Source organism: Parus major, chromosome 11 (assembly GCF_001522545.3).
Source record: "Parus major isolate Abel chromosome 11, Parus_major1.1, whole genome shotgun sequence".
Classification (NCBI taxonomy): Eukaryota; Metazoa; Chordata; class Aves; order Passeriformes; family Paridae; genus Parus; species Parus major.
The window spans coordinates 946,420-967,653 of NC_031780.1; the positions used below are offsets into that span (position 1 = coordinate 946,420).

Here is a 21,234-nt window from a genome sequence, read left to right on the forward strand (position 1 = left end):
TCCCCGGGGGAATCACGGCCGCCCGGAGCCCTCCTCCACCCCGAGCGGGTGCGGCGGGACCCCCGGCTGCGGGGATGGCAGCAGCCAGACCCCCGCCCCGCTGCGGGATGGGACGAGCGGCGCGGGCAGGACGGGACTGCGGAGCTGCACCGGGAGCGCGGGCAGGGGGTGCGGGCAGCTCGGGGTTGTACCAGCACGTTCGGGGGTGCGGCCAGGGCACAGAGCGAGCCCCAGGGACCCCCGGCAGCACCTCCCAGGCAGCCTCCTCCGGCTTCTCCCCGGTCCCACAGCCCGCGGCGCTCCCGGCTCCTCCCGGTCCCGCAGCCCCCGGCGCTCCCGACTGCCCGTTACCCCCGGCCCCGCAGCCTCCTGCGCTGCCGGTCTCACGGCACCGCGGGGGCACCCCGAGCCGCTACCAGCGGGGCCGGGAGGGAGAAGGAGGGACCGGGACTCACCGTGGAGGTGCCGCCGCTCCCCACCCGCCGCCGCCGCTGTGCGCCCGGCCCGGCCCGTGCGGCCCCTTTATACCGCGGCGGGGCCGGCACCGCCCGCAGCCCGCGGGGGCCCCGCCCGGCACCGGCACCGGCACCGGCACCGCCGGCACCGCCCCCGGCACCAGCAACGGCACCGGCTCCAGCTCCGCCCGCAGCCCCCGGGAACCCGCCCCGCACCGCCAGCACCTGGCACCGGCCCCAGCCCCGCACTGCGGGAGTGATGACCGGCGCCGGCGGCACCGGCAGCACCGGCGGCACCGGCAGCAGCGGCACCAGTGCTGCACCGGCGCTGGCACCATCACAGGCATCACGGCACAGCCGCGATACCGGCGGCACCGGCGGCGGCTCTGGTGCTGCACCGGAACCGGCATCTCCATCACCCAGCACCGGCACAGAGCCACGGCGCAGGGACCGGCCACGCCATCTCCCCCCGCCCCGCTCTTGGGGCCCCTCTCATGACACCCATGTGTCACCTTCCTGTGCCACCGTGTCCCCCCGCGGCATAAGCCACCCGTGCCACCCTGTCCCCGTGGCCGGTGGGTGCCGGGGCAGGACCGGGGTCATCCCGGGGACAGCAGCACTTTGTCCCTGTGCCAGCCTGATGGCAGGGGACAACCGGCTCCTGGAGGGGCCGTTCTGAGTCTGTCGGAGGCACAGCCTCGACTCGGGGCTCAAATTCAGCACTTTTGGGTTTCTCACCCCGATCGCGTCCTGCTGTGCCGGGAGCTGGCTGCGAGGTAATGCCAGGATTGGGCCCGGAGGCTCCAAGCACCAGGAGCTGAGAGAGGGGATCCCTGCAGCAGGAACACCCCGTGCAGGCGGATCCCCCTGTCCGACACCCCCGGGGCCGTGGTGATGTTGTCTGGGAGCTTCCCCAGTGCCTGGAGTGAGCGGTGAGGACCCGGTGAACCCACGGATGGGACAAGGACCGGGACCCTCGGCACCACCAGCGGGGCTCCCATAGCCACGGTGGGGCACAGCGGGGCCAGACTGGCACGGTCGTGCCTGTGCCACCACCACGGTGCTGGGACAGGGTGTCTGCAGCCCTTCCTGTGCCCTCATCAGGCATCCCTCACTTTTTGCTCCAGGTGGAAACCAAACTCTCTCCACCTCTGGCACAGCTGCTGCCTTGCTCCCAGCGGCAGGACACGTTCCTGCTCCCGGAGGCAGGATGCCTGGGCAGTGCCCAGCCAGTGCATCAAATCAAGAGGCTTTTCATTCCAAATTCCTCCTCCGCCGTTCACAGCAGGCCCTGGACAGGCACAGCTGTCGGCAGCATCCCAGCGCGTGCCTGGGGTCTGACAGCAGCGCCAGCAGTGATGAGGAGTGCTTGGCCACGCACTCTCGGGTGAGGAGAATGGGCTCTGACTGCTTGTGCACTCACAGCAAGCCATGGCACCGGGTGGAGGCACAGACAGGACCCCCGACCTTGCAGAGAAGGAGGGTGCCGGGCCCCTGCATTTGGCAGGACACAGGGCAGCTGGGAAATGGGCCCTGGGGCTGTTCACGTTGGGGCCAGGCTGCCTGGTGCCAGGGGACTGAGGGAGCCACCGAGCTGGGTCCCTGAGGCCTCTGCTCTCCCCACACTCGGTGTGCAGCAGCTCTGGGTGCAGGAATGGGGCCCATGGTGCTGCAGCACTCATGGGGACTCTGATCTTGGAGTATCTGTGAGCACATGGTGGTGAGTGGTGGTCCCAGCCAGGTACCCTGTAAAGCCTCTTAGCCCTTCCTCAGCATGGAGAGGCTCTTGGTGCCTCACCAGAGGGACCCATCCTCAGAGCCTGGGGTGAGGGAGCCGCCCGACCCTTCAGCATCTTTGTGGTGTGAGTACAGTGTCAAGGAGGGGCCATGGAATTGCACTCTGGGGGTGCAGACAGCAGAGACCCCCTCCCTCGTGACGCCCCTCGGGGACAGCCACACATTTGGTGCTCCCTAGCCAAAGGGAACCTGAAGCCAGGGCCTGCCAGCTGCTTGCCCAGCTCAGGGCTCACCCTGGGGTTGATGTCCACCCTTCCACAGGACACAGAAGCTGGGACATGGCTATGATGGCACCCAAGAGCTTTGTGTGGCCCCACAGACATCACGGACACAGGGCTGAGCATGTCTCTGTTTAATCCCACACCTCGTGCCAGCGAGGTTCCCTCCCCATCGACAGCACCAGCGGGATCCTGGAGGGCACAGCAAGCCCTTCCCTCGGGGAGCCACTGGCCCTGAGCCCGGAGCAGGAACAGTTCATTTCCAGGGGCCCAGCCCCACTATGGCAGCACCACGATCTTCTTTTCCAGTGTCTGCGGGGGGAACAGGGCCCTCCTGACAGCGGTGTCCAGCTCCTCCAGCGCCAGCTGCGCGTGCAGCACCGCGGCGGCGTCGCGCTCGGCCGTCACCACGTGCTTCAGCAGGCGGTACAGGTCCCGCAGCACGTCCCGCAGCACCTGGGCACGGCGGGCAGGGGCAGTGTCAGCACCGCCCCACGGCGAGCCCCGGCAGGAGCGGCACCGAGCGCCGCGGCCCCCCGTGACTCAGTTTCCCCACATGCCGGCAGCGCGTTGTGGTGATCCTTCAGCACGGGGGCAGCGGGGCATGCCGGGATCCTGGCTGCGGGGATTCCCGTGGGGAACTGGCTGTTTCCTCCACGGCAGCCGAGTCCCAACACGCTCGTTACTGGGAATTGCGGAGGGAGGCCGCAGTGGTGGAAAAACTGGGCATTTCCAAGTCAAATCAGAGATGAACAACTCCCACAGCTCCCAAGAGCTGGCACTGACCCCAGCATGGCATGGCACTGCCCATGGCACAGCACAGCAGCTCAGAGGGACACCTCCACAAATCCCCCCTTCCCCAGGATCTGTTGAGGGAACCCTTTAGTGGGGAGTGCCCAAACTGGGCATCTCAATCCCTTGGGATTTTCCCTGGAAGCAGCTTGGGAATGAGCCCTGCAGCCCATATAGCGCAGGGGCCCTCCCCAAGGGATGCCCAGGAGCCTCTTGGGGGCTGTCCCTGCCCCAGGGACGAGCAGGGTGACCCACCTCAGTGACCTTCTCACTCAGCCCCCGCAGCAGCAGCACCACCACGTGCACAGCGGCTCTTCGCACCTCGGCCTCGGGGTCTGTCCGGGCTATGGCTGTCACACAGCAGGTGACCTGTGGGCACAGGGCAGTGAGGACTCAGAGGTGCAGGGAATCCCATCGGAGCAGCCACTGAGGGGCTGGCGATGTCCCAAGAATGAGGATGGGACTCCCATGCCCTGTGGGGTGCAGGCTCTGAGCAGCTCCTACCAGGGCCAGGTGGCACATGGATGCCTCAGGAAGCTGTATAACAGTCTGGATGAAAATTAGGCAGAGCCAAAGGAATCTAATTAAATCCCGGCAGTGACAGCCGGGAGAATTAGCAGAGCTCGCACCTTCCCAAAATAGCAGCGAGTGGCTCACTGGCATCACATCAACTGCCAGGATCCACCGGTGCCGCGCGGGAACCGAGGGGAGCAGCCCGAATGCCAAATTCATGATGTCTCACTCCAGAAGCACCATGGGGAGGGTAAAACTCTGGCTCCTGCGGGTCACAGACCCATCGGTTCCAGGGCTGCTGGGCCCTGGGAGTTGGGCTCACCCCACTGGGATCTCCCAGCAGCTCTCCCAGCTGTACCTCACCCACAGCCTGCAGCCGGGGTGGGTGAGGGCCAGCTCCTGATACTGATGATACTGATAATGATAATTAAGATAACGGGAGGGTAACAAGGTGTCATTAAGCGGGAGGTGTCTCTGGCAGTCACCACTTGTGCCCCCAGGTCTCCTCTGGCAGTGGCTGCCATGGGTGGAGCAGACACCTAAAAATCAGGGCTAGAATCTCCCTAGTGTTTCCTTCAGGCCCCATGACTTTTACCCTCCACAATATCAGCAATTATCACTCCTATCCCTTATGGAAATGTCCCGTTTCCATATGGAAATGTCCAGTTTCCATGTCCTCAGCAGCACAACTGTGTGCTCTAACGCTGTAAGGAGAGGTCCCATTCTCCCCAGGCAGGGTCAGGGAAAGGATGGAGCCGGTACCTCCTGGATGATGGATCCCAGCTGGAAGCCGAGGTGCTGGCAGAGCTCCCCCAGGTTGGAGAGGCTGCTGGCCCGCAGGGCACTGTCGGGATCCCGGGCACCCCGCAGGAAAGCCCGGATCAGCGGCTCCCGGTGCTGGAACACCATGTCCCCTGCAAGGGAGAGCAGAGCTGTCCTTCACCACCCTTCCTGCCAAAGCCCTGGCTCCTTTGGGAACAGATGGGTTGGGCATCTGCCTTGCAACACCACTGAACAGCTGGATGCAACATCTGGAGTGTGGCTTGTGCCCCTCAGCACACACCCCATGGCACAGACCCTGGGGCTCTTTGGCACATTCCAGTCTTCCCATGGGGTCACTCACGGCCCAGCAAACACACCAAGTGTGAATCTAAAATTCCCCCATCACCCAGACCCAATCCCTGCCCCAGTTAGCACACAGAGGTGCTGTGGATGTGTGAGACATGTGGACCATGAGAGCTCACACAGCCATGCCAGGAGTGTGGTCATCCCACAGGAGCTGAGCAGCTGTGTGCCCCATGGTGTGGACACACCTCCTATGAGCAGGGCCTTGAGGGGTGGAAAGAAAGCTCCAGAAGGCCAGCTGGCCTGTGGGTTCTGTTTCCCCAGCTCTCTCAAGCTCTGGAAGCTCTCGGACAATGGTGTCCTGCAGCAGATGGAGGCAGTGGGATGGATGCCTTGGGATGCCCCAGGGAATGATCCTTGTGGGCAGTGGAAGCTCCCCATCACCCTGCACATGGGGGCTCAGGCTGGGGACTGGCACAGGCTGGGGAAGTGCAGGGCAGTGCTGTGATGCCAAAGACTTGCTGGGAACGTATCATGCTCTGTGCCTGCAACCAGGACTGGGAATTACAGCAGTATGAGCAGTGCAGGGTGATCCCAGTGAGATCCCCTCCTCAGCCAGCAGCACACCAGCCTCTGTGCCAGATGGCTACAGAAGGGACATGCAACACTTCCTTTCCTCTCCTAGACAGGGAAAGCCACTCCCGTGGGACAGAAAACAGGGATGGCCACAGGGCAGGAGAGAGGCATGTTAGCTTCTTGGCAGAGCAGGAGAACTCAGAGAGAGCTCAGGAGAGCTGTGGAGCGGTCCTGGAAGTGCTGGGTAAATCCTTGCTCTCAGATGCTGAAGCTTTGCAACAGAAACAACTTGGTGCAATTTGTTCTATAAATACGCCGGCGAGCCGGGACGCGCCGGAGCAGCCGCCCGCGGCAGCGGCACCACAGCGAGCGGGGAGAGCGCGGTGGGGAACGTGCCACCAGCCCCAGGGCAGCTGCCAAGGGAAACCTGCAGCTGGCCAGACACACGGACATCACCCAGGGAGCTCCGGGACTGAGGGGCTCTGAGCTGATCACAGGAGCCCCACAGGACACAGTGGGATGCCCTGTCCCCATCCCAGCAGCAAGGACGGATGGTGCCACAGCCTGGCACTGACGGGATGCCACAGCTGGCAGAGCCCAGGGGTGCCACCAGTGCCAGGGAAGGTGACACAGGCCACAGGAGAGTCACAGTCTGGCGGTCAGGGGGTCCAGGCTCTTCAGGGGCGTCCCCAGCCAAGTCACACAGCACCCACCCGGTGACCAGGGACCTCTGCCTGGCTGCCCCAGCACCGCTGACACCGGTTGCCACCTCCCTGGCCACGTACAGCTCCAGCTGTGTGCTCCCGCTGGCCAGGCCCTCTCCACAGAGTCAGACAAGGCATTTTAGGACGTGTCCCAACAGCAGATGCCAGAAAGGCCTCATCCAGCTTTTACCTCTCAGCCTGGCGTGTCCGGGCGCTTCCTGGCAGTCTCCAAGCCCGGTGCTGCTGACCGAGGGGATGGTGGGCTGCTGGCAGGACCCGTCATCCTGCTCCTGCTGCTGGCAAACCCCCACCAGCTTCTCTTGGCTTTTGGACCTTTCCCACCTTCTGACAACAGAAATCCCCTGTGGGCTTTCCCCCGGTAACGGTGAGGCTGAGCAGTGCTGTGGCTGCTGGCAGCAGGCAGTGCCATGCCCATGGACTCACCCAGTGCCCGGGTGACACGCATCAGCACCTCGCCCAGCTTCATCCTGGTGACAGCAGCCACAGTGTCCTCTGTGCCCTGTGCTGGGCGCTCATACTGTGCCAGCAGGACAGGCAGAATCCGCTCTGGATAATCGCTGGAAAGCAGGGCAATGCCTGGAGGGGAGAAAAACTGGAAAATCAGTAATTTAGCAGTTGGCAGCAGGTGTCCACTCGCTGCTGGGTGATGTCCTTTGACCCAGTGGGGACTTGTTGCACTGGGGGGCAGCTGGGCACTGCAGCCAGTGCTTGGGCAAAAGGTCTGGTGACTGCTCCCAGCTCTTGGCCATCAGCACATGGTGCCAGCATGTCTCTGTCCCCACTGGATTTGCCTGGCCCAGACTGGGAGCAGAAGCCAGTGCGTGCCGCATGCCCACTGCATCTCCCTGGGCTCGATGAGAGACCAGATCCCAGAAGCAGGGATCAGACTCTTCTCCTGCTCCAATGCCCTTCCCTGAACACACTCCAGCCCCTCAATGACTGTCTTGTCATGAGGGGCCCAAAACTGACCCCAGGATTCCAGGTGTGATGTCCAGGAATACATCACTGGAGTCCGGCTCCATGAAACCCAGCGGTGCCACAACCACTGGCTCAGCCCCAGCCCCGCCGCTGGGCAGGGAGCAAGTGGGACATGGGGACCCGTCTGGCACAGCCCCAGCCCCACGGGTGGCACAGCTCGGCATGGCACAGGTGGCGCTGCCATGGGCTGGGTGAGTCAGTGGAAGGAACCGCACCAGGGTTAATCACCGCTGCGGCCGCACTGCCAAACGTGCGGCAGCTGCAGCGGCGCGTTAATCACCGGGACGTTACGGCCCCTGCGCGCCGGCCGCGGGCAAGGACGGACCCGTCCCTCTCAAGACCGTACAGGCAGTGGGAAGAACAGCATAAACTCCTTTCCCAGCTGCTGCCAAAGGTTACCAACCCAAGGGCAGCGGTGCCAGCATCGCTGTGGGCCAAGGGAATGGCACTTCCACAGAAGCCAGGGGACCGTGACCATCCATTGTCACCCACTGCGGAAACACCTGCCTGCAGATCCCACAGGCTGTGGGGCTGTGCTGAGCGTGTCGGAGCAAGCACTGACCTGTGGGTTTCCTGGGAAGGGATGTGAGTGCTCAGTACCTTGGCAGAGCCCTGAGGGAGCACCAGTGGGTGCCCCTGGTCCTGCTGCTCTGCCAGCCTCAGCTGTGGGTGCCAGGCCGGGGTGCTGGGGCTGTGCCCAGGCTGTACTGGAACTGCAGCCCCTGTGGCACAGACCTGGCACAGGGATGCTGACCAGCTCCAGGGAGTAAGAATAACAGGGAGATGAAGTCTCCAGCTTTAGGAATTCAGCATGGAGCTCACATATGGCCCCAGGCTTGATGGAACAGCACAAAACCATAATTTGGGACGGCAGGAGATGCCGAGCCCTCAGCCTGGCCATGGCTCTCCTGCTCTTCACCCCCAAGGCCCTGAGCCCCCACAGCACAAAACCTTCCCTGACAAAGTGCTGGCACTCTCCCCGAAAGGCACTGCTCACCTTGGATGGCAGAGAGGTAGACAAAGGCGTCCTCGTGCTGCACATTCTCCAGAAACACCTGGAAGGAAGGAAAGTGCTATCAGCAGTGACCCTGGGCTGGGCCAGCAAGGCCAAAGGGCTCCAATAATTGTGACCATCTGCAGCCCGACGGCACATTCAGCAGGGGACAGGGACCAAGGCAAGGGACAGGGACCGCAGCAGGAGCCTGGTACCTGCAGCAGCTTCTCCTGCAGCCCAAGTGCCTCGGGATCCCGCTGGGTGACCAGGCTGGCGAGGCTGCGCAGGGCAGCTGCCCGGCTGGGGGGCTGGGGGTCGTAGGCTGACACCAGCAGCTCCTGGAGCCCAGCTGGGGCCAGGCTGTGGGCACAGGGGGCTGCAGAGGCGCTGGGCTCACGGCACGTGCTCTGCTCTTGGCTGCTGTCCCTGTGAGCCCCGGGGCCGCTGTGTCTGTGCTGCAGTGATGTGGGGCTGGGGGCTCTGCCAGGAACACCAGCAGGGCTCTGTGCTCCCGTGCCAGGCTTCCTGCCCAGCACGCCGTCGGCAGCGGTGCCCACTGTGCCGGGGGAACAGGCGCCGTGGGTGCAGATGGCGATGCGCAGGTCTGAGGCCAGCTCCTGGGTGAGGGGCTCGGGGTAGGTGCGGGACAGCTCCTCCAGCAGCGGCACCAGCCGCTTCAGCACCACGAAATCACTGGATTGCAGCTGTGGAGGGAGAAGAGCAGCGTTGGCAGCAGTGTAACGAGGGCTCACTCCCTGGGGTGCTCACAGGAGGGTGGGCATGGGGTGAGGAGCTCCAGAGCCCCATCCCCAGCTCGTGAGCCAGGCTCCGGGCACCACGAGCTCCTCTCAGCCCAGCGCCAATCCCAGCCCTGGCAGCAGCCACGGGAAAAGGTGGGAAGTGCATGAACCTGAAGAACAAGGGTATCTGGGTCTGGGGGCCAAGCCAGGGACATCCCTCCCACCAGCACTGTGCCATCAGTCCTGCCTGGAAGGACTCCCAGCACAGCAGCCATGACCTGTCCTGAGCTGGAGAAGCTCCTGCCCTAATCTGGATTTAACTGCTAAAATCTGGGATGTGAGGCCTGAAAAAGGGTGCTTTAGCAGAGATTTTGGATGATTGCATAAAACCCCTCGCCTGCTGAAACCCAAACAGCTCTGCAGCTGCTTCCAAAACCTTTCACATTCCATTTTCCAAATTATGTCACTCCCATTAAGGCAGAAGTGGCAGAAGGAGCTTGCCTGGGAGGGGCCCATTGCAGCAAAACTCTGGCTTTAACTTCTCTTCAACCACAGTTCTTTTCTCAGTGTTAGAAATTTAGCAATAAGAGATAATTAATGATCTCTTTCTGTTAACAGCTGGATTTTCCTTAGGGCAAATCCAGGGATGAAGCAACCCCAGCAGCTCAGCGATGGCAGCACGTTAATGGATGTGCCATTACTCCCCATGGCAGCTCCACTGAGTGACACGGAGCTCATACATATATATAGGTATTACAAGGTAACTGAGAGGTATAAATAACAATATAAATATGTATAAAATGTAAATATAAAAATATAAGGGGATTTTCAAGGGTACAGCCCACTTGGGAAGTTCACAATGCTCTGCAGCCGAGTCTGAGACCGTGTGGGGATGCAGAGGGTGCAGTGCTGGTATTTAAAGATGCCGTACATGACTACCCTGCTCTGTCAGTGCCTTTTTAGGAGATTATAAATGAGTTAATTAGGCTCTTGGGGGTGCCCTGCTCAGATTGAATCCTTGGTCAGAACCCCGGCACTGCCCCGGGGCAAAAAATTTTATCTATATCTCTATAAATCTATTTACAGGCTGTGACAGAGCAGGGACCCCGAGCCAGGGCACCCAGCTGTGCCACAGCACCCTCGGCTGGGCATGGCAGTGCCACACAGGCCCCACCCTCACCCCTCACCTGGACAGCCCCGCCGAGCACGGCGGCCACCAGCCCCATGGCCATGGCGAGGGTCTGCGCCTCGGGCGCCGCGCCGGGGCCCTGCGCGGGCCGGACACAGGCGCGGTGCAGCACGGCCGCCACGAACTCCTGCACCTGCCAAGGGAACAGCTGTCAGGAGCAGTGACACCCCAAAGCACCTCCCCTGCAGCTCCTGGGGCCTCTGTGCCCAGCTCAGTCTGCCCATCCCACGCAGCTCTCCGGCACAATTCCACCCGAATTCAAGGAGTGTCCGGACAATGCTCTCAGGGATGCACAGGGTGGGATTGCTGGGGCTGAGCTGGACTCAGTCATCCCTGTGGGTCCCCTCTAATTCAGAATATTCTGTGAAACCCTTCCCATTTTCCTCCTGTTGTTGCTACCCCAATCCCAGTGTGGGCTCAGCCAAGTCATGTCTGCAACTGGGACAAGGTGATGGTTGAACTGGTGGGGTCTCCAGACCCCGATGGGGCTGGAGGAACACAGGGATCCCAGCTCCATCTCTGCCTCCTGCCTGGCTCCACCATGGATGGAAACTGGGAAGGCAACTGGGATAAAAGAGGAGCTCAGGGTGGGTCTGTATGGAGTTGCCCTAGGTAAAGGTTTGAAAATTCCAGAGCCAAGGAGCTCCAGCCCCTGTCCACAATTCTCCAGGCCAGCCTCGCCCTTGTCCTGCACAGCTGACACTCCAGCTGGGCCATCTCCTGTGTTCTCACTTTGTCATTATTCCCACAATATTTTTATTGCACATGTAACGATGCTGCCTGGCTGGCACTGGCCTTCTCCACACTTGGCACCAACACCTTTGATCCCACGGGCTTCCTGCCCTCCTAACAGATCCTGAAATTAGGGAGTAGATGTCCTCCATGCCTTATCTTCTCCCAGACAAGCCTGGGAAGGGTTTGGATCAGGGTCATTCCTACCTAACAGGTGTGTTGCAAAAGGAGTTTGTGTTCTTGTTCCAGAAAACAAACTCCTATTGCACCAAATTCCAAACTTCCAGCCCCAGGGCACTGGGTGCAGGCAGGGTTTCCTCCTCTCCTGCCAGATTCCTTAAACACATCCCTTAAGCAAGGAGGGAAGCTGTGGAAAAAGGCTTTGGAAAAGGCTGCATGAAAGGCTCAGGTACCTGCTGGGATAATTATTCCAGAGAAGAAACTCCATTAAACAGCAAGTAAGTGAAAAAAATTGGAATATTTGCTCTCACAACACAGTAACACACAAGCTAAAGGGGCTGAAGTTATATGTAATATAAAAAAAAGGAAAATTGTGAATAAATAACAGTAGATTGCAACTGAGAAAAATTAAAACTTAAAAAAATAATCTAGGAAAAAAAACCATTTTAAAGTGGGAGGGAAAAAAATGAAAAATAAAACACTGAGGCACAGTTGTGTCTGTGGCAGGAGGAAAGAATCCTTGGTGCAGTGAGGGAATCAAGTTGACCTTGGTTATGGAGAAGAATATGTAAATAAAATAATTGTGCAGTTGAGGGGGGCACAGTGGCTGCTGCTCCTGGGCTCCAGCTTTGGAAGGATGGATCTCACTTGCTCCCACCTCATTAGGTTCCCCCAAACACCCCAGGGAACCCCACACTGCAGAACCTGCTCAAAGCCTGTCCCTGTCCCAGCCCGGGGCCTCCCTGAAACATAACCCCAGGCAGGAGGATAATGGATTTTTTGTCTGGATTTCTTTGGTGGTGGGGTTTTATCCCAGACTCCCGGCTGGACCCTGAAACCTGGCAAAACCCTTCCCCGTTTCCCACCCCGACTCTCCGGCCCCGGTGGGTGGGAGTGATGGGGAGGCAGGTGGGGACAAAGCGCTGCTGGCTGTGTCCCCTCTGCTGCTGAGCATACAAAGGCTCCTTTGTCCCAGAGGAAACGTGAGGAAACCTGCCTGAACTGTGACTGCCCCTGCCCACGGCAGCACGGGGAGCTGGCATGGCTGGGGCACTGGGGAAAAACAAAAAACAGGATGAGGAAGTTAAAAGACACCGGATCTGCCAGGGGATCCACAAGGGAATGCCATGCTGCCCTCTGTGTCCAGCTGCCTTCCCAACCCCATCCAGGGCAGGCTCAGGGGGAAAGACTTTAAAAATCATTTTTGGGACCAAGGTCAAGAGGCACCAGTGGCCTTTGAAATTACAATATTTAATAAATTTGACACTGCCCATTCATGAATGTAGGAGCACAGTTATGCCAACCAGGTTGCTGCCATCCAACCTGGCCTAGGGCACTTCCAGGGGTGGCACAGCCACAGCTTCTCTGGGCAACCTGTCCCAGGGCCTCACCATCCTAACAGGGAGGAATTTCTTCACTACATTCCTTCTAACCCTGCCTTCTGTCAGGGGGACACCATTCCCCTTTGTCCTGTCACTCCAGGCCCTTGTACAAAGTCCCTCTCCAGTTCCCTTGGAGCTCCTCTAGGCACTGGGAGTCTCTCTAAAGGTGACTCTGGACCGTTCTCTTCCCCAGGCTGAGCAATCCCTTTGCTCCTGGAAGCATTCAGCCGGTCCCCCGGGCTTTGCCATGACCAACCTGCACAATGTCAGTGAACACCGTGTCGGAGACGCCCTCGCACAGCGCGGCCACGAGCTGCAGAACCAGCAGCTTCCTCCCCTGCCTGGCCTGGTACTGCTCCAGCTCCAGCAAACTCCCTCCAGGCTCCACAGCTGGGTTTGGAGCCACCTCATCCTCCACAGCCACCTGAGTCAGCTCCTGCCGGGAAGGGAGCGCAGGACACGGAGAGGCAGCGGTTAAATGTCAGAACCAGCGCCAGCAATGCCAGGTCCTCACACCACCACCTCCTTCCAGCTGGTAGGTGAAGGTTTCTGAGAGCTGTCCACAGCTCCTGGGTGTCCCATCCCTATCCCCTCCTGTGACTATGGGCTGGGGCACAAAATCCCAGTCCAAGCCAGGCCTGGAGGGAACTGTGGGGGCTCCACGAGAGATCAAAGGAAGCAGGTATGGGGCCCCTCTTCGAGAGCCAAGGAAGCAACAGGGATTATTCCCAGCCTCCAACACACTTCAGACACGCTCCTGTTGTTAAAACAGCCCGGGGGAAGGATGAGGGTTAACCCCTTCAGGGACAGGGCTGCTCCCACTGCTTGGCTTCCCACCCAGCACACAGAGCTGCTCCAGCACAAGCCATACCCCAGGACAGGGGGATGATCCCTCTTGCCTTCTGCTTGTCCAGGGAACCCCCTCCTGCAGGTGTGCCCCAACCAGGGACTGGCTGTCCTCACCTTCAGGCAGTGGATGAAGAAGTCTCCTGCCAGACCACTCTTCTGGCAGTGGGAAAGGAGCTCCACCAAGCTCTCCACATGGCACTGCTCCAAGGAAATCTTCTGGTACAGGGCCTCATCTTCATCACTGGAACAGGTCACTGTATCACCCACACGAACACACCCACAACCCCCTGACCCCCAGACTCCAGGGCATGGTGAAATCCCAGTCTGCATTTCTCTGGAAGCCTTCCTTCCCAGCACTTCCCAGCAGAGCCTGGAGGCAGCTGAGCCAAACATTGCCCAGGTCATTTGGGCTCTGCTTATTAACTAATCTGCACTCATTAACAGAAACCATGAGCCCAAAACATACATTTCATTCAGCCCATAAATAACAGGATTAGTGCTGGCTAAGTTAGCCAGTGGTCAGAGCTGTGGCAGTGGGGCATGGGCAGAGCCAGGGCCAGCATGGAACAAGTTTGAAGTAGTCACAGTTTAAGCAAGGCAGAGCTGCTCTAATTCTGGCCTTCCAGTACCTAAAGAGAGTTTATAAAAAGGCTGGAGAGGGACACCCTGGCAGAGATTGCCCAGAGAAGCTGTGGCTGCCCCATCCTTGGAAATGCCCCAGGCCAGGGGACGGGACTTGGAGCAACCTGCGACAGTGGAACGTGTCCCTGCCCATGGCAGGGGGTGGAACAAGATGATATTTAAGGTCCTTTCCAACCCAAAACAGCTTATAATTCTAATTCAGATCAGGAATAGCTTGAAAAGAAGCCAAACCAAATGTATTTGTGGGGATTTTGCTGCAGGTGCCCCCAGCTCCCAGCACACCCCTGGGCACACACAGCTGTGCCTCTGCCTGCCCCACAGTGCTGCCCTGGGCCCTCCTGCCAGCTCACAGCCCCTCTCTTTAAACCCAGCCTCCTGCTGCCAGACATCCCAGCCTGCGTGGCTGGAGACTAAAGGCTGCACTTAATGCCCAGCATGGCCAGCTCTGCCTCTGCCTAGAGACCATCTGCCCACGCCAGAGGAGCTCCGGGGCTGCTCCGTGACGCTGGCACTGCCACAGCCTGTGCTGTGACTGTGCCACCTGTGCCTGAGGGACACACTCACTGTGTCACCAGAGTGTGACAGGCTCGGGCTGGAGGCTGGAAGCTGAATCTGGGGGGTGTTGAGATTGGAAACACACATCCCATTCCCAGAAACTCTGCAGGCAGGGCTCAGGAAAAGCAGACAGGGAGTGCACGCCAATGCTCAGGTGGAGCATGACGCTTTTTGGGGCTGGAAGTCAGAGCTCTGCACCATGTCCAGGGAACCTGGGGGCTCTGTTGGCTCTGTAGGAAGTGTGGAAGCATCACCTGCCTGAGCTCAAGGGGATGAGACCCTCTGGGATGGCACTGGCAGCCCCCTGCTTGCCCAGGACCTCTGCCAGGCTTCCCTGGAAAGCCCTGGGTGGTGAGTGACTGTCCCACAGCACTCACCTGATGGTCTCCTCCACGACAATGGCAGCACCGCCCTCGCTGCCCACTCGGAGCTGGCACTGTGGGTGAAGGGGGGGCACGTGGCTGCTCAGCCTGGCCAGGCCTTCCAGCACAGCCAGGGACTGCTCCCGCTCCGCCTTCTCCAGGAACCACAGCAGGATGTCCTGGCATGGGGAGCTGGCAAGGAGAAAGGAGCCAGTGGTGACATTGCTCTGCCCACTGCACCTTCCCTGAAAGCCTTTTGGGATGAGTGACATGATGCTCTGGAGCAGCCGTGGGCTCTCCTTGGGATGCTCCAGATCCTGGCTCTGGCAGCTGAAAGCATTTGTGCCTGTTTCTAAGGGGATCAGCAGCACATCCTGCCCTTCTGGCGCTCCCAGATGGAAGGATTTGGGTTCCTCCACACTCCAGGCTGGCAAGGAAGCACTGTGAACACCCCTGGCACGCCCTGCCTGTGCCTCACGCCGAGGTGACAAGGGCTGCTGGCAGTGCCAAGGGAGAGGAGGAAGGAGATGGGAGCGCTGAGGTGGCATGGGGAGCCCTGCCAAGGAGAGAAGCAGGTTAATGAGGTGAAGCAGCCACGCTGCCAGGGGTCTGGAAACCCGAACGCTTCCAGGCAGCCGTGCATTCAGTCATCCCTGCCAAATTCCTTAGCAAAGGAAGCAGTGACTGCTGGCCCAGCAGCAGCGTGAACTTGGCACGTTCCACCAACTTGTCACTGCACTCACTGCTCTTTGGAGTGATTCATGAGGCCTTTAGCAACAGCAGAGGCCGAGTCTACACACACCTTTTAGGGAAAGCCTCCACATGCCAGGATCCCCAGAGCACTGTGCAACACCACCAGGAAGGTTTTTACCAGGCCTGACTCCAGGGAAAGCCAGGGGGGGAGCAAGGAGAGAGGACAGCCAGCACCTGGTCACCCCTGTCCCAGCCACAAATGGCACATGTGGTGATTCCCACTGTACAACAGTCATGGGGAGCTGGGCACAGAATGGGGGATCAGCTGCCAGGAGGCAGGTCCTGATTGTACCAGATTGGAGAATGATCCTGTACTTCCAGGAGACAGTGTAGATCCCTCCATCCAGTTTCCTGCATCACTACATCCATCCATGGACAACCACAACCCCTGCTCTAGGCAGGGCCACCCTGTGCTCCCGAGGGCATGCTCACCTCTACACAGAACATTCTGGCTTCAGGGAAGACAAAAGCTAATGTGAGAATGGCTTCCTCAGGCACAGGCTGCCAGTGAGGTGGTGTGCCCTGCCTGTGGTTACTGCCTGCTTGGAATGAGAGTGCTTTGGGATGAGAAGATGGATCTCTGCTCCTGCCTGTGCCCCGAGCGTGGCTGTTGGAGGTGGGCAGAGCCCAGCAGATGAAACCCCAGCAGAAGCCGAGTACAGATCCTTCCTTACCGTAAGTATGACACATTCTGCTTGGCGAAGGAATAGAGGGAAAAAACCACTCCCAGGACTGACTGTAAGGATCCCAGCAGCAGGCTCGAGCTGTCATTCCCAACCACATACACCTACGGAGAGCAGGGCACAGGGAGGGGAGTCAGTCACCTGTGTGGGGCAGAGGGAAGTTCAGGAACACGTCTGTGCACAGGGCAGCTACCAGGGAGGAAGGTGGAGGGTTCTCAGCCTCTTCCTTCAGTCTGGAGGCTGTCTTCCCTGATTATGCCACATTCTCTATTAAAAGCTGCCTTCAGCACCATCTTTCTCCACGAATTTGCTTAACCACAGCAGGGCTCCAAGCTACAGGAAGGCTGCAGGAAGTCTGCTGCTTAGAAGTAAGGTCCTGCCCTACCCAGGGATGCAACAGGCCCCCTGGAATGAGCAGATCTTCACTGAATTACTGTAAGTCTCGAACAGAGATCAGTCACTAGCAGGGCAGCTGGGCTAGTGGGTGCTGAGCTGAGGCACTGCATTGGTCAGGCTCTGGAGGGACTGCAGAGGCTCTGGGAATGTTGTTGGTGCTCAGGGTGTATTACAGGGGCCCTGGGGATGTTGTAGAGGCTCTTGAGAGCGTTGCAGGGGTTCAGGGCTGATTGTAGAGCCCTGCTCCTCTCCTCCACCACATCCAGCCCCCTCCCAAGAGGCTGAGAAATGGTCCCCATAGGGCCCTGCCCTGCACACAGACCTGTTTCCCTGTGCTAATCCCCATGGAGCCATTCCTCCTCCCCAGACCCTTGTGTACACAAAGCCTCCCCACGAAGCCCCAAGGATGGTTTCTCACTAAGCATCAAATGACACTTGCTAGGCAAGAACCTCCCCCAAACCTGGGGGACCCCTCACTACTCTGGCTGCTGTCAGGCCCCCAGCACTCTGCCACTAAGGAGGGGCCCACCCCAACCCCCCCAGCACTGCTCTGGGAGGGAGCAGCCCTCCAGACCGGTCTCTGCCTGCCAGCCAGTTACAACAGATCATTACTGGGAAAATAGACAACAATCCCAGCATTTAAGAGCTTAGCCTGCCTCGGGGCATGCCAGGAAGCAAGTCACCAGCTTCTGAAATTTGAATTCCTGGACTGGAGATGTCCTTTGGTTTGGAATGTGCAGCAGGAAGCTGCTGGAGCCTGCAGTGTGGCACTGGGGTTACTGGTGGGAATGGTAGGAAGTGGAGTTATGAGGGGAGGTGTCACAGGAGAGACCTCCACAAAAAGCCCCCATCCTTCACAGGAAGCACAAGGATGGACCTCACCAATCCTACAAATACCAGAACCAAGATCTGTGCTCCAAGGAAAGCTCAGAGCTCCTTACAGTGCCTAAGGGGGCTCCAAGAGGGCTGGAGAGGGACTTTGGACAAGGGTCTGGAGTGACAGGACAAGGAGCAATAACCTCCAACTGCAAGAGGGTGGGTTAAATGGGATACTGGGAAGGAATCCTTCCTTGTGAGGGTGGTGAGACCCTGGCACAGCCCATGTGGGGGCTGGGATACTCCTGCAGATGAAGACCAGACAACTGAGCATGACTGCAGGAGACACTGTGTTGGTGTGGCCCAACACACTGAGCTGCTCACCAGGTCTCAAACCAGCTCTTTCTCTCACCCAAAGCAGACACGGTACCTTGAGCATATCTTCCACACAGCTGCCCAGCTCTGCCTCTGGCACCAGTACAGCCCCTGGTGTCAAATCCTCCAGTGCCAGCTCTGAAAGCAAAGAGCAGAGACATGAGACCCCAAAACAGCCTGGAGCCCCCAGCAGCAGAACTGCCCCACCATTCCCTGCACCCAACAGCACTTCCACAGCTTCCTTCCCTCCCCACAGGAGCAGACCAGCCCTCATTAGCCATACTAATTGTGCTGCAGTGTTGTAAACCCCCCAGCACACACAGAAATCAACAGAAACCACAACTCCATGATGGATGATTCCCCAGAGAGCTGCTAGCCAGCGTGGGGAACCCATGGCTTCTGTCTGGAAGCCCAGAACAAGGATGTCAGGCTGGGAGAGGTTCCCAAGGAGCACGGGGCAGAGCCAAACTGCTCAGCTCTCACGCTGCAGTAACTGGACTCAATGAGGAGTAAATATGGTGTACCCAGACAAACTGACAGGGTCAGCACACAGAGCTGGGCTCCCACCCTCCACAGCCTGGCTGCCAGCCTGAGAAAATTCAGATGGAATGACAAAAACCAGTGAGAAGAGAAACCAGACCCTTCCCCAGTCCAGGTACCTGCGGCCTCGGAGCAGCGGCGGAGCGGTGCCAGCAGGGGCTGGAGCAGGTGCCTCTCTGCCAGCTGTGGCTGCTCCCTGGCCATGGTGAGCAGCGTGGTGGTGGCCACACGCTGGAACTGCCGCGCTGCCACTTTGTCCTGGATGTGCAGCAAGTCCAGAATCTGCAAGGAAAAGGAAACAAGGATCAGCACCCCCTCAGAGGGGGCAGCCTGGCGCCTCGCAGCAACCAAGGAGCCGCCCATGTGCTGCTTTGCTGGGCAGCTGGCACGACATTCCATGTGTGGAAGAGCCAGTGTCCTTCCCAGGCATGCAGGATACCTTTCTGGGCTCAAACCAGGAGCCTGCACCACTCCCAGAGCCAAAGGCTGGAAGCAAGAGCTACACACAGAGCTCTTGTGTAGCACAGTGCCAAGTACCATGTGTGATCAGACAACATCATCCAGCATTTCAATAAAACACAGAAAACTGAAGAGAAACATCCTACTGCCAGAAAAACATGTCCACATTGTGCTGGCCTGAGCCAGGCCACACTCAAGCAAAAGGAACAGCCCCAGCACTCTCCAAGCTGGAAGCTGGCTCTGCATTCCCCAGCAGAGGGGACAAGGGACTTACCTGGGGGCACACCTGTCTGTAGTAGTCCTCGAGGGACAGGCACTGCTGTGGGCAGGCAGCCAGGATCTTCCCAACTGCATCACACTTCCTCCAGTCCAGAGCTGCTGCTTCAGCACCAGCACCACCTACAACAGCAGCAGAAATCCTGGGTCAGCTCTGACCCACCGCCAGCTCTGGCTGAAGCCAGGTGTTCCTAGCCAAAAATTGGATTTTGAGCTCTAATTTCTCTTGTTAAGCCAAGCATCTTTCAGGAGACACCTGAACTTAAGGATAGAAAGGGGAAAATTGCAGTGCAAGAGCTCTGATAATGGAAAACAACTGCTACAGCCAGGTGGGTGAGCCAAAAGGTGGGGAGAGGCTGTGCTTGGACAGTTGGAGTTGACCAGACAAGATTTTGGCACTAAAAACTGTGGGATTCAGCTTGTGGAGAGCAACAGCTTCCCTCCCTGCAGGAGATGGAGAGCAGGGGATGGGTCTCACTGTCCCTACAGCTCTCACAGCCCAGTGTGCAGCACAGCTCCCACCACACTGGCACGGTGACAGGGCATTCCTCAGGACTGATCCCACTCTGGACAAACACAAGCTGTGACCCCATAAAGGCACAAACAGGATACATGGGCTTGGACCCTTTCAGCGTGGCCCTCAAACATATGTGTATCCCAAATTAGAGCAGTTTGGGAGCTCAGCGCAGTCAGAGGCAAAGTCTGTGTGTCACTATGTCACCTCAGCCTGGCACAAGTCAGCTCCTACATCCAGCTCTTGTGGTTCTTGTGCCCTTCTGGGCTCCTTCTGGGCCTCTCACAGGCTGAACTGTCTCAAGACACCTCTGAATCTGTGATGCTGGGACCCAGAGCCCCCCACTCACCGTCTGTGCCCTCTAAGACACCCCGAACCACGGCCTGCACCCCGCCAGGCCTCAGCAGCCTCTCGGAGAGCAGGTGTCCACAGAGCCGCCGCAGCCAGGCCGGAGCTGCCCCGGCACTCGGAGACCTCTGGAAGGGAGCAAAGGAGCAGGGTAAGGAGCGTATTTGCACACACCTGTGAAAACCCCACCTCTGGACAAACAGCCCATGCTCTGACAGAGAGCACAGGACACAGACAGGCTCTGAATTGGTGCTTCATCCAGTGGCATAAAGCAAATCGGGAATTAATGAGAGGACAGCCCTCAGGTGCTTAGCATGCCATTCCATCCCTGGAAGTGTGCAAGGCCAGGCTGGACAGGGTTTGGAGCAACATGGGATAGTGGAAAGCAGGCCTGCACATGGTAGTGGGTGGAATGAGATGAACTTTGAGATCCCTTCCAGCCCAAGTCATTCTGGGATTCTATGATTCTATCAAGGGCATTAACCCATGGGGACTTTCTAAAACAACACTTAAGACATTCCCCATCTCCTCCTCCCCAGGAGGCTTTGGAACGGCCCCAAAGAGCAGCAGGCGCCCTGTGTCATCCCCTGAGTGTGAAGGTTGAGGTTTGGAGGAGCAGAGCTGTTCTTGGCCAGGCACGGCAGATGTGGGTGCCAAGCCAAGGCAGAACGTGCCGCGATGACAGTCCCTGACACACCCTGACACCCACACTCATCTCCTGCAGAGCAGGGCTGGAACGACACACAGCCAGCAGCCTTGTCAGTGCTCAGGGACTGCTTTTTAAGGTGTAAGAACATTTCCAGAAGAGCAGCACCCTCGGAGTGTGCTGTACGGACCCTGCTGGCCCCTTGCCGGGGATGGCCCCGGGTACCTGCTTGGGCTGTCCCTGCAGGACGAGCAGCTCCTGCACCGCCAGCGGCTGGTAAACACGGTCCAGGATGTCCCTCAGGGCTTCCCGGCACCGCGCTCGCTCCGCTTCCGAAACACCCTGGAACAAAACATACCAGGGCTGATGAGAACAGCCTGGCCGGGCGCTACAGCCGCGGTCCCGACGGCGTGCCGGGCTCCGTGCCGCCGGCTCTTTCTCTCGCAGCGGCACGGCGGGCAGGGCACGGGAGGCACCGCCTGAGGAGCGGGCTGGGGCTCGGTTAGACACCCACACCGCCACCGGGGAGCGGGAACACGGGGTGCGAGTGTGGCACGGACCTGGCAGAGGGCGGCGGGGCCGTGTCCCAGCCCGCAGAGCCCGAGGAGGAGCAGACGGAGGTGTCGGCCGAGCAGCGGGGCGCCCAGGGCGGGCAGCCGGGCCAGCTCGACCAGCGCAGCCACG

At 59.4% G+C, this 21,234-nt stretch overlaps 1 protein-coding gene across 1 annotated transcript in view; it reads right to left on the bottom strand.

Annotated features, from left to right (window-relative positions):
- Nucleotides 1-2,589: 2,589 nt before the first annotated feature.
- TANGO6 (transport and golgi organization 6 homolog) overlaps nt 2,590-21,234 on the bottom strand; it is a 19,268-nt gene continuing 623 nt past the window's right edge. Inside the window, exons 2-18 of the mRNA XM_015639543.1 lie at nt 21,111-21,230; nt 20,776-20,892; nt 19,906-20,032; nt 19,041-19,165; nt 18,427-18,589; nt 17,823-17,905; nt 16,172-16,284; nt 14,760-14,936; nt 13,300-13,426; nt 12,593-12,772; nt 10,041-10,175; nt 8,329-8,817; nt 8,117-8,174; nt 6,565-6,717; nt 4,538-4,689; nt 3,518-3,631; nt 2,590-2,926 (exon numbers count right to left, since the gene is read on the bottom strand). Coding sequence (XP_015495029.1) covers nt 2,750-2,926; nt 3,518-3,631; nt 4,538-4,689; nt 6,565-6,717; nt 8,117-8,174; nt 8,329-8,817; nt 10,041-10,175; nt 12,593-12,772; nt 13,300-13,426; nt 14,760-14,936; nt 16,172-16,284; nt 17,823-17,905; nt 18,427-18,589; nt 19,041-19,165; nt 19,906-20,032; nt 20,776-20,892; nt 21,111-21,230 — 2,610 coding nt within the window. The 3' untranslated portion in view covers nt 2,590-2,749. The remainder of the gene's footprint in view (nt 2,927-3,517; nt 3,632-4,537; nt 4,690-6,564; nt 6,718-8,116; nt 8,175-8,328; nt 8,818-10,040; nt 10,176-12,592; nt 12,773-13,299; nt 13,427-14,759; nt 14,937-16,171; nt 16,285-17,822; nt 17,906-18,426; nt 18,590-19,040; nt 19,166-19,905; nt 20,033-20,775; nt 20,893-21,110; nt 21,231-21,234) is intronic.